Below are 12,085 nucleotides of genomic sequence, written 5' to 3'. Positions count from 1 at the left end.
TGTTTTCAGTAGAAGCAGACGCACCGACACCTGGACGGTGTTGTTTTGCGAGAGGACAAAGGTGACGACCTATGGTGCCTATGTGTGCCATAGCGTTTTTATCGACTTTCTTAACTAATTTCAATATTTTCTATTGTATTTGTTTGCTTATCTCGTTAGTTTAAATTCAGTTCAGATGAAATTATTTTATTTCTTTAGCTTTAGCACAGTTCTCGATTGATATTTACATTAAATTGCATTGAAATAAAACTGTTTTTAAATTAAACTAAAATTGAATCGAATTCGCCTCACTAAAACAAAACTGCTCCATGGCCTATGAGTGCCATAGCCCACAAATCCTTGCAAGCGTATGTCTTGGGTCACCTGTGTTGATGTGGTCGCTTGCTCACGCACGGTGGTTCACTCATTGGGTAGACAGTCTACTGTATTTTCGCTGTTATAATATTTGCCTTCGGAATCATGCCCAAGGCAAACGACAAAAAATATTTTCAGCAGTTGAAAGAAACGTGACTCAAATTTGATAACAATGGGCTTTGTTAGACAAGCGAAAAATGACCCTATATGGCCATTTTTGAACAATGGCGCAACAGCTTCAGAACACACGAGGGATTTGTCGAAGCTTACGATTAGCATACGAGCGGGAAATTTAAACGCTCGGAAATACCAGACTTGTTTAGAACTATATATGACGACTTAAGTTTAGAACTATGACAGTTTCTGGAGAAAGATTTATACGGAGAGAGGTGGTCTGAATGAGACACATGACGTATTTTGAATTCTCGATGTATGCATTGCCATATTAGCGGTCAATTTTTTCCAGGGGTAGACCATTGAGAGTTGACTCGACGAGACAAATTTACGCTACCCACTTCCCCGAAGCGGCTAAATCAGCGTTTAATTTTCCCTTGGGGTACTCCGGTGACAATTTATCTGTCGTGTGCAAATATTCGCTACCTACTCTTCCAAAATAGCTAAATTGTGATGCCAAAATTTTTTTTTTCCGGTTAGTCACGAACTTTTTCGCGTCGCTTCGGCCAAAGTCCCTCAGCGCTACAAAGAACAAAAGGACTATTGTTTACTACTTAATGTGTGAAGTTGAGCCGGAACAATATACTATTTCTTGATACGCAAGTAGAAGCTTTCTAATAAGCGAAGAAAAGATGCCTCCGCAGCTGAGATGGAATACATAACTGTCCAGAGATTATCTTCCCAAGTGGAAGGAAGGTATCAGAAATATTCAAGAACAGGAGCTCTCGCAAGCGTTCCTCTTGATAGAGAAGCTACCATTCAAAACAATAAGGACGCTTGTAATCGACACTTTAACATGGGAGATGGATTTTCTTGTGATCTTATAGCAGGTAGGGATTTATCGAATATGCTTAAAAATGACCTAATTTAATACACTGTTTAAGGGACATGGTCACGGTCTACGCATGCTCGTTTAGCTGATCGAAACTTGAAAAAGTCAGACTGACTTTTTCAAGTTACTGGCATTCACAAATTCAAAATGGCGTCTAGCGGAGGATCCGGACATGGCGGTACACGCATCAACTCAGGGCGGAAACGAAAGGTTGAAGACAGAGGAGAATACAAGAAAGCGTGGCTGAGAAACCATAAGCGTATCTATGTGGAAGAAAATACATTTAAGTTGTGGCTGCAGACAAAATTTGATGCAGGTTATGAGTCTTTCAGTGACAGCGATTTTACTGATAGGGAAATAAAATAATGCAAGATGTCACAGACATTTGTAGCATTTGCAAGGCAGATGTTTATTCTACTACACATTATAATTGGAATATAGGTAAGCCTCGGGCGAACTCTACGGCCTTCATAGGCAGATGACGACTGCTCGTTCAAATCCTGAAGAAAGGGAATACACAAATTATTTCGTACGCTTTTTGGACATTCAAGCCACAGAAGAAGTGACTGTATACAACTTTATATGCATGTATTCAACTTTATATGCGTACCCTGTTTCTGCAAGGTTTATTACTTGTTCAGTCCACATTTATATTCATCTGGACACAGCACGTTTCCGAGTCCCTTTGCACGGGCACCCACGAGAACTATTTTCTTTGCGCTTCGTCCTACAAGCACTTTTACATTTACAAAAGATCACCGAAGGTTCCTCAGTAAAAGGAATTCACTCTCGTCAGCGTTTGCTTTGGCTAGACTTGATTTAAATGCAAAATATATGCATAATTCTTCAACTCACCAATAATTACATAATGACGGTCGAGCGTGACAGTGTCTCTTTAAGCTTTGCATTTCCATTTCCATCGGATATCAGCCTTTTCAGCTAACAGAATAGAGATTTCAAGTTAATAATGGCAAAGAAATGTTTTAAAAGAACACCTTAAAAGGAAAACAACTGAAACAATCTAAGTATAAATTGGGACGATTTTAAAAACTTCCCTAATTGCTCAATTATCCAAGGGATGCTTAATTTTTCACGTTCTCTAAAATTCTGATAATCATCTTGATCAAAGAATTGGACTTACTTCTACTTCCTTCGGTACTGGTCAGCTTTCTCTAACACACCTGAAGGTCGACAGATAGATCTTCTTGGCATTAGAAAGTGTGCTGGTGCAAGTGGCTGTACGCGTTCGTGTCCTCTGAGTTGGCAAAAAGCGCTCGTCCGTTGAACACTCGTTCAAATTCCGTCAAAAGAGTGAAGAGAAAATGAGAATACCCTGAATAGAAATAAACGATTTTTATCAACACACCAAAACTCTGGACATTTATCAACCGCAGAAAAATAAGTCGTTCACAAGACACGTTTACACAAAACTGACAGGGATCATAGTTAATCCCCTCGATTAACTATGCAGGGATATAGAACGTAAAATCTTACAGAGTCTGGTTGCAAATTTGGCACTAAATTTCTCTGCTATCCAGTGCACGGAACCAACTTGACAAGTCTCAATTTGCAGCAAACTTTGAAATTATATAAATGGTTTGCCCATCTCATAAAAACCGACAGTCATGCGAGTCACGCTCGAACGTTTTAATTGGTCAATGTTTCATCGTAATTCAGAAATCTAATTGCAATTTTTCGAAGACAGCAGAAAGACTTGGAGAGAACAAGTAGACAGAACACTCCATCCCCTTCCCAACAGACGTATTAATTGTTGATTAATACGTAATGGGGGTCAAGCTAGATTCTCTCTCTTTTCAAAGGATATGTTCAATATGTTCAGAGCAAAACGCACAGGTGAGAACTTTTGACGACGTAGCTTTTACATTCAAATCAATAACAATATCTAAATGCAGAGATGAAACTGCATGATCGAACTAAATCCGAAACAACCAAAAGTGAATCCGACAAAACCCGATCAGATTCTTTTAACGATGACCACTGTCAAAACTTATCCAGGACGAGTCACGAGAGATGCTATGAAGTCTAACAATAGCTATTTTTTAAAACCGCGAGGGACTTGGGGGAAGGTTTGCGGAACTACACGACACCGTAACATTTTGGCTGAGGCCTTCCTAAGAGGAAAGCACAGTAGTCACAAAAACCAGAGGTGTTTAAAGGAATATTTTTTTTATCCTAAGTTGGGGTAACAATGTGCTAAAATAAACGGGAAGCAAGCTTATCAAGCCGGTTATTTTTCTAAGACAACGATGAACCTGTGCCATATAGAATTCTTATCATTCATATGATCGCTCGATGTTACTGCCCTGTCAGTGCAAGTTTCTTGCAGTTGTCTGGGGAAAAAGAGGAAACAAAAGGGTAAAACCCGCAGGAATTGTCGTTCCGAGTTTTCAGGAGTCTCTTCGGTTGCACCGATCCTACAACATAAATATGGTTCAGGTTCACCCCCCCCCCCCCCTCTCACCTCCCCAAAAGAAGTATCAATTGTTTATTATTACTGAGAGTCAAGCTAGATCCTTTCTCTGATGTCATCTCATTGGCTTGTTATCATATTTTAGTCACTGGATTGACACCTTCGAAGGTGAGACTGTGATGTAGATATTTTAGTCTAGAGCAAATTACCGATTCACTTTGTCCGTTTCTCTTATCTATCATACCAGTAAGTATTTTTGGTCTAAGTTCATACAAATCACACGTGCAAGAAAATGATCATGAAAAGTTCATAAAGACAATGGGTCCATTTTCACGCACAGATAGCTTACTGTTTTTAAGACAGGAGCTTTCATTGTACTGCGATCAGCAAATCCAATCTTCCGAAGGAAGTATTGAAGCCTGACGTTAATGTAAAACAGATTAAAATGTTTCATATTTCGGATGCTCAAATCCATCAGTAGTTATAAAAGTGTGAAGTACCAAACCGAAACACATGTCACTTAAGTTTGGTAGAGTTTTGTCTTCGATTGTGCAAATCACACCTGCCAGAAAACGAAAAATTCATGAAGACAATGAGCTACTTATCACGCATAGACAGCTTACCTTTTAAAGAGGGAAACTTCGATCAGTTGTACTGTGATCGAGCCTGTGATGCAAATTCAACCGTTCCAAAGCGAGAAACAATGAAGTCTGATGTTTCCTGTTAAAAAAGGATAGTTTTTTTTTATTTTTGCCTGTTCAAATCCACCGTTAGCTATAAAAATGTGTTACATACAAAACCGAAATGTTATGTACTTATTGACTAATCGAGTGGGAGGGTCGGATGGGAAAATATTGGCTCGAGGTCATCACTTACAGACCAAGTGCAGCCAGGTTCGTGGTTCATGGCTGAAAGCCAAATATTTCTGCGTCCACCCCGACTATACTCAATCAATAAGCATTTTATCATCAAGACCATAAGAGTCGAACACTAATATTAGGACGCAATAGCCAGGTACACGAGTGCGAAAAAAAGTTTCGCATTGAACCTTTTCCTTAGTTTCGATTAGCCCACGAAGGGGTGGGGGGAGGGAGGTAGGGGGGGGGTGAAGAGGAGGGAATAATTATCCCCTAAAACGCAAGTGGTCTGGATCCCCAAAACACTGTGATGGCGGAAGTTTTGGAAGGTTGGGAAAAGTCCTGACTACAAATCCTTATTTTTGGTTGTTTCATCAGTTTTGAAAACATTAGCCACATAGTCAACATTTTAGTAAGTGCGATCAACAATCTTTTATAGTCACTCCATTTTCATCAGCTATCGTTGCTTAGTGACTGTTTTTTCGATATTTGTGCGTGTACTATGTAGTTATGCCTCGCTGTGAAAAGTCGCCGCCACCGTGAAATAAATTCGTTCGATAGCGACTTTTTCAAGCCTTTGTGGATTTATACTTTATAATTTATAATTGATAATCATCCTCTGGCTCATTGGCTAAGGTTATTGAGTATCTTTCAATTTGAGAAACTGATGATTAAAAAACTAAAATCAGACTTATTTATGTTGTGGATTGTTCCTCACTGTGGACTGTCCCTGATATCATAGCAAATCCGAGGTGCTTAATCGCGTAGTTTTCCAGTGGCTATGATCGGCATCGTTATTAAATTAGCCTTGTTTTTAGGAGAGCTCAACGAAAGATCTCATTAGATACGAATCGAGTTTTTGTTTTCTACCTATACACACGCATTTGGTTACAATGAATATATGAGGTTCATATATTCATTGTATCTGATTTATCATTACGGGTTTATTACGAATCAACTTAACGGCCTGCTCCCAGTTGGCTTGTTAGCTCAATTGGTAGAGCGCTGCACTAGTATCGCAGAGGTCAGTAGTTCGAATCCCGTACAGGCCTGATTTTTTTCAGGTCTGATTTTCGCTATTGCATAAATAGCGCTATCTACTGCGAAGGATCGTGCATCATACGTACACACGCATTTCATACCCGAGATACTTTTCACTAAAATATTTTGGAAATAAGTGGTTCTCAGTCACGGTACAGAATTTTTGTAAAGGACTTGATCTGTATCTCTGTCTAGCGCTGCCAAAACACCTAAATCTCGCCTAAGGAGATAAGACAGTCTATATCATTGAACGCTGACGCAGATAGTTTGATTTAACTTTCTTTAAGAAACTGAAACTTATTTAAATTCGTTGCTATGGGCTAGTGTACTCTTCCGCTGGATGGATGCTTCTTCACTCCACCGTTAAATTGATTTAATTGCTTTCTTCAAACCAGTTACGGCTATTTTAACCTCATTAGAATCGTTTTATTTGAGAAACTGGTTCCCAAAATCACGTGACCAAAAACAAAGATCTATCCTCTTTTAAGCATACGTATAATGCTGACCCTTGATGATGTCAGACGATATTTGCGGTGTTGAAAGTGCCGACTGACTTGACTTAACAATTACTTATAGCATATTAATTAACTTTTCAATTATGGAGGCCAACATGAATGTTGTTTTGTTCTGTCCTGTGCTGTGACTATAAAGTCATATCATGTTCTGTAAAAATCGCCTCTGAAGTAAAGTGCACTTGCCACAAAGCCGGACCTCTTCAAACCTTTGTGACATCACATTTTGTCCAACTTGCTCATCAGCTAAGAATCGATTCGTTTTCAGTTATATTTATCTCATAAGTAAGGTTATTACTTAGTCATAAACTGCGGAAGAGCCTTTTCAAATTTTAATATTTCTCAAAATATTCGCAGGCATGTTCCCCGGAACATCTTAAAAGTTTATCAATCCTCGTTGTTTCTCAAGAAACCCAGGACCTTTCAAAATCCCTCACTTAATGACGCAACCCCCAACACGTGATCAATAGTCAAGCTTAAGTGCGCATCATACTTTTGCTTGTATAACAGTTCACTTTTACCGCGTAACAGTCGCACAGTCCGTTTCAAAAAAATGGTCAAGCTTATTTTACATGTTTCACCGAATGTAATCGGTTGATTTCTCCCCTTTTAACCAATCCAAGCCCCTTTCCCTTTTATTTCTTATTTTAAAGTCGATATTGTGAATTCTAACACTTTCAGCTCGGTACTAAGCAATCAAACCAACCCGTTCTTTCAAGTTCACATATAGCATCCTGTTCGTAGTGACTCGTAATTAATCCATTTTATCGAGTCATTGGTTGACTTGTTTTACTAAAAATGATTTTTCTTTATCTAATTTGGATCAAGTAACAGAAAAGGATGGCAATGGAAAACCCAACGTAGAGGCCATGATAACTTCCATGAGCATAGCCTCGTTACCAAAACTAATCGACCCAGCTCTTTTTTCAAGGTCACATCTAACTTCCTGTTCGTAGTAAATCACAACAAATCCAGATTATCTGATCATTTAGTTAACTTATGTTACTTAATTGTTTCCCTAATATGGATGAAATAACAGGTCGGAGAGGATATCAATGGAAAACCTAACGGTAGAAGCCGTGATAACTTTCGTGAGCATAGCCTTCCCTGTAGCTGTGTTCCTGCTAAACTCAAACCGCGTTCAGAAAGCCATTGAGATGTGCAGCGAACGCTTGATTTTGCTAAATAACGCCAACCAAAACAGAGAAAACCAATTCATTTTACTGTCCTACGGCGCCATCTATAAAGTTCTCTTCTAAGCTTATCGTCGTATCTCTGACTTCATAAATGCAGAAATATACGGCAGGAGACTACTTGTCCTATACAATGAGTCTGGTGACTTAGTAGGAAAGGGAGAAATAAGCATGGCTCTTGCAGACATAATTGAGAGTCAAATCAGGCTTACAGAAGCTACGCAACTTTATGAAAAAACAGTAAATATAAAGAGACAAACTGGTGAAAAAGTTCGAGAAGGAAACGCCTGTGCTAGACTCGGAATTATCTTCCATAAACTTGGCGAAAACCTAAAAGCGAAAGAGTATCTTGAGAAAGCCCTTGCCATAACAACGGAAATCGGCGACAAATGTGGAGGGGCATACTGTTACGGAAACCTAGGAGCGTTCCCTCAGTCTATGGTTAGCCAAATGTTGCAAAATTCAACAACTTGCATATTTATATTCAACAACTTATATTTATGCTCAACAAAATATATTTTTATTCAACAGTTTACAGTTATATTCAACATTTTATATTGATGTTTAACGACACGCATTTTCTTTTCATATTCAACCAAAATTATTTTCACTCAACAACAATATTTATTCAACTTCAGTAGCTATATTTATTTTACTCAACAAAATTAATTGTTCAACTTCAGTCCAAACTTTTTACCCAACAAAAATGATTATTCAACTTCTACTATGCATAGTTATTTAATGACATACCTTCTATTATGACTAAGCGTTCGAAAGTTCCCGGACATTCAAAATATCGTCATTCAACAAAATTCCTCGCCCCTACCTTGTCATCAGAACCGAAATTGGCGACAGAAAAGGGAAGGCAGCCGACTATGGAAACCTAGGAACTGTGTTTAAGTCGCTTGGGCAATACGATAAGGCTATAGAGTGTGTCCAAAAAGCACTTTTCATAAATACGGAAATTCGCCAAGGAAAGGAGAGGCAAATGGCTATGGGAACCTAGGCTCTGTGTTTCAGTTGCTCGGGAAATACCACAGAGCTAAAGAGTATCTCGAAAAAGCGCTCGTCATCAGAACGAAAATTGGCGACAGAAAAGGAGAGGCAGCTGACTACGGAAACCTAAGAACTGTGTATCAGTCGCTCGGGCAATACGATAAGGCTAAAGAGGATTTCGACAAGGCTCTTGTCATTGGAACTGAAATTGGCAACAGAGGACTAGAAGCAGCCGTGTTCGGAAACCTAGGTACTGTGTTTCAGTCCCGCGGGTAATACGACAAGGCTAAAGAGTATCACGAAAAAGCGCTTGTCATTAGAACTGAAATTGGCAACAGAAAAGGAGACTGGCAGCCGACTACGAAAACATGGGTGTTGTGTTTCATGCACTCGGACAGTACGACAAGGCTAAAGGGTATCTCGAAAAAGCGCTTGTCATCAGAACTGAAATTGGCGACAGAAGAGGAGTAGCATCATGTTATGGAAACTTAGGTTCTGTGTTTCAGTCGCTCGGGAAATACGACAAGGCTAAAGAGTATCTCAGAAAAGTGGTTGTCATCAGAACGGAAACCTAGGTACTGTGTTTAGGTCGGTCGGGAAATATAGCAAGGCTAAAGAATATCTCGAAAAAGCGCTTGTAATCAGAACTGAAATGGACGACAGAAATGGAGAGGCAGCTGACTACGGAAACCAAGGAACTGTGTTTCAGTCGCTCGGGCAATACGACAAAGCTAAGGAGTATTTTGAAAAAGTACTTTTCATCAATACTAAAATTGGCGACAGAAAAGGGGAGGCAGCTGACCACAGAAATCTAGGAACTGTTTCAGTCGGTCGGGCAATACGACAAAGCTAAGGAGTATTTCGAAAAAGAACTTTTCATCAATACTAAAATTGGCGACAGAAAAGGGGAGGCAACTGGCTATGGAAACCTAGGTATCGTGTTTCAGTCGGTCGGGCAATACGAGAAGGCGAAAGAGTATCACGGAAAGGCGCTTGACATGAATTCTGAAATTGGCGACAGAAAAGGAGAGGCAGCTCGCCATGGAAACCTAGGTATTGTGTTTCAATCGCTCGGGTAATACGAGAAGGCTAAAGAGTATCATGAAAAGGCGCTTGGCATCAATACTGAAAATGGCAATAGAATAGGAGAGGCAGCCGATTACGGAAACCTAGGTATTGTGTTTCAATCGCTCGGGAAATACGACAAAGCTAAGGAGTATTTCGAAAAAGCGCTTTTCAAGTCAATACTAAAATTGGCGACAGAAAAGGGGAGGCAATTAACTATGGAAACCTATGGACTGTGTTTCAGTTGCTCGGCCAATACGATAAGACTAAAGAATATCACGAATAGGCGCTTGTCATTAATACTGAAATTAGCGACAGAAAAGGAGAAGTAGCTGGCTATGGAAACCTGGGAAATGTGTTTCAGTCGCTCGGGCAATACAACAAGGCTAAAGAGTATCACGAAAAGTCGCTTGACATCAATCCTGAAATTGGCGACAGAAGAGGAGAGGTAGCCGATCGTGGAAGCTTAGGTATTGTGTTTCAGTCGCTTGGGCAATACGACAAGGCTAAAGAGTATCATGAAAAGGCGTTTGACATGAATTCTGAAATTGGCGATAGAAGAGGAGAGGCAGCCGATTACGGAAAGCTAGGTACTGTGTTTCAGTCGCTCGGGCAATACGACAAGGCTAAAGAGTATTACGAAAAGGCGCTTAACATCAATTCTGAAATTGGCGACAGAAAAGGAGAGGCAGCCGATTACGGAAACCTAGGTAATTTGTTTCAATCTCTCGGGAAATGCGACAAAGCTAAAGAGCATTTTGGAAAAGCGCTTGTTATCAAAACTGAAATTGGAAATAAAGAAGGGGAAGCAGCAGATCTTGCAAACCTTTCTAGAATTCTCAGAGCTAGATCACGAAGCTTCTGAAGTATGCTTAGAGAGAGCATTATCCATATCCAGAGAAACTGGAGATAGAAGAAAAGAGTTCCAAATCCTTCAATATTATGCCATTTTGTATCTATCTAAAATAAAAAAAACAAAGGCTCCCCTTCGTGTCTTCATCTATGCATTGAAAAGTATGAGGAGTTGAGATATTTCTTGGGCGTCAATGATCAGTTCAAACCATCGTTTCAAGAAGACTCAGGAATTTATCCCTACAAGCTGCTAAGTAGTTTACTTTGTGTCACCAGAAATGTTGGTGACGCTCTTTATGTTGACGAGTTACGTCGAGCGAGAGGCCTGTCAGACTTGATGGCCAAGAAGTACTTGGTTGAGGAGTTGGGTCGAGCTAGAGGCCAATCAGACTTGATGACCAAGAAGTACTCGGCTGAAACGCACATCTCTGCTAATCCACAATCTTGGTTTAGCATTGAAAACATTTGAGAAAGGAAAATGACTTTACCTGTCTTTACATTGCTTATTATTGTGAAAATGAAGTGCATTTGTGGATCTTGAAAACAAATGGAGCCATTCATTTTAAACGAATATCACTAGAAGAGAATCTTGTTCAAGCTGGCTTGTCCAAAGATTTGCCTTTGAGTAAATTTTTGGCTGATAATTTCCGGAGTCTTGGTATTTTGCTTATTGAAGATTATAAAGATCGGTCTTTAAATGTGGTCGAATTGCAATCTCTTATCCCTGAGAAAAAGAGCTCCCCAAGATTGCGACTGGTGGAGGAGGACGAGGAAGTCATTTTAAGTCTATCGTTGTGTTAAAAAATCTTTATTGCCCCAGTTTATGATTTGCTTGAGGAGTCTGAAGTCACTATTGTTCCTGACCGCACTTTGTACAAAGTTCCCTTCGCTGCCCTGAGTGCAAAGGAGGGAGCCGAATACCTCTCTGAGACTCGTAGGATCCGTGTCATTCCTTCTTTGACGACACTCAAGATCATTCATGACAGCCCTGAGGACTATCACAGCAATACTGGTGCCCTGATAATAGGCAATCCCAAGGTTGATTGGCTGCTGCCATTGTCAGGTGCTAGAAAGGAAGCGGAGATGGTCGGACGACTGGTGGGCGTTCCGCCCCTGGTAGAAGGGGAAGCAACAATGGAGGCGGTACTTGAAAGGATAAGTTCAGTGAGCCTGATACATTTTGCTGCCAATGGTAACGCAGAAAGAGGAGAAAGTACACTTTCCCCAATTGCTACTCCCAACAGTCCAAACACTATCCCACCAAAAGAAGCTTATATGTTGAACATGGCTGATGTCTCACGACTGAAAGTCAAAGCTAAACTGGTGGTACTTAGCTGTTGTCACAGTGGAAATAGACAGATTAGGGCAGAGGGAGTTATTGGAATTGCCCGTGCGTTCCTTGGATCTGATGCTCGCTCGGTGTTAGTTACACTTTGGGCCATTCCAGACTCACCTACGCAGCGGCTGATGAGTCAGTTCTACGAACACCTTGTTGATGGAAAAAGTGCCAGTGAATCTCTTCATCATGCCAAGAAGTGGATGAGAAATAACGGCTTTACCAAAGTGTCTGAATGGGCTTCGTTTACGCTGATTGGAGATGATATGAGGCTGGATTTTGGCAAGGAGAGGTAAGATTCATTCACAAAAAGTATTAGATATTATTATTATAATATTATATTATATTATTATATTATTATATTTGATTATGTTGTTTCTTTTGTATTTTATTATTAATTTATTTATTATTATTATTATGATTTTTTTTGGTCTAGTTATGC

The 12,085-nt window shown here is 39.9% G+C and overlaps 1 protein-coding gene and 1 long non-coding RNA gene across 4 annotated transcripts in view; one reads left to right on the top strand and one right to left on the bottom strand.

Moving 5' to 3' along the window:
- Positions 1-1,744: 1,744 nt before the first annotated feature.
- LOC111327614 (uncharacterized) overlaps positions 1,745-12,085 on the bottom strand; it is a 17,783-nt gene continuing 7,442 nt past the window's right edge. For 2 of the 3 annotated variants that reach the window (XR_015994595.1, XR_015994594.1), the window contains 4 exons: positions 4,415-4,511; positions 2,502-3,711; positions 2,216-2,299; positions 1,745-1,860 (listed from right to left, as the gene is read on the bottom strand). This is a non-coding gene — a long non-coding RNA (uncharacterized LOC111327614). The remainder of the gene's footprint in view (positions 1,861-2,215; positions 2,300-2,501; positions 3,712-4,414; positions 4,512-12,085) is intronic. The other variant, XR_015994596.1, reaches the window with a different exon arrangement.
- The window catches only part of LOC148717848 (tetratricopeptide repeat protein 28-like), a 6,993-nt gene continuing 1,141 nt past the window's right edge, over positions 6,234-12,085 (top strand). The window contains exon 1 of the mRNA XM_088743016.1: positions 6,234-11,935. Within this exon, the coding sequence (XP_088599142.1) occupies positions 11,391-11,935 (545 nt within the window). The 5' untranslated portion in view covers positions 6,234-11,390. The remainder of the gene's footprint in view (positions 11,936-12,085) is intronic.

The sequence above is a fragment of the Stylophora pistillata genome, chromosome 13, assembly GCF_964205215.1.
Source record: "Stylophora pistillata chromosome 13, jaStyPist1.2, whole genome shotgun sequence".
Lineage (NCBI taxonomy): Eukaryota > Metazoa > Cnidaria > Anthozoa > Scleractinia > Pocilloporidae > Stylophora > Stylophora pistillata.
Note: the sequence above shows the minus strand (reverse complement) of the source record. Positions and strands in the feature narration are given on the sequence as shown.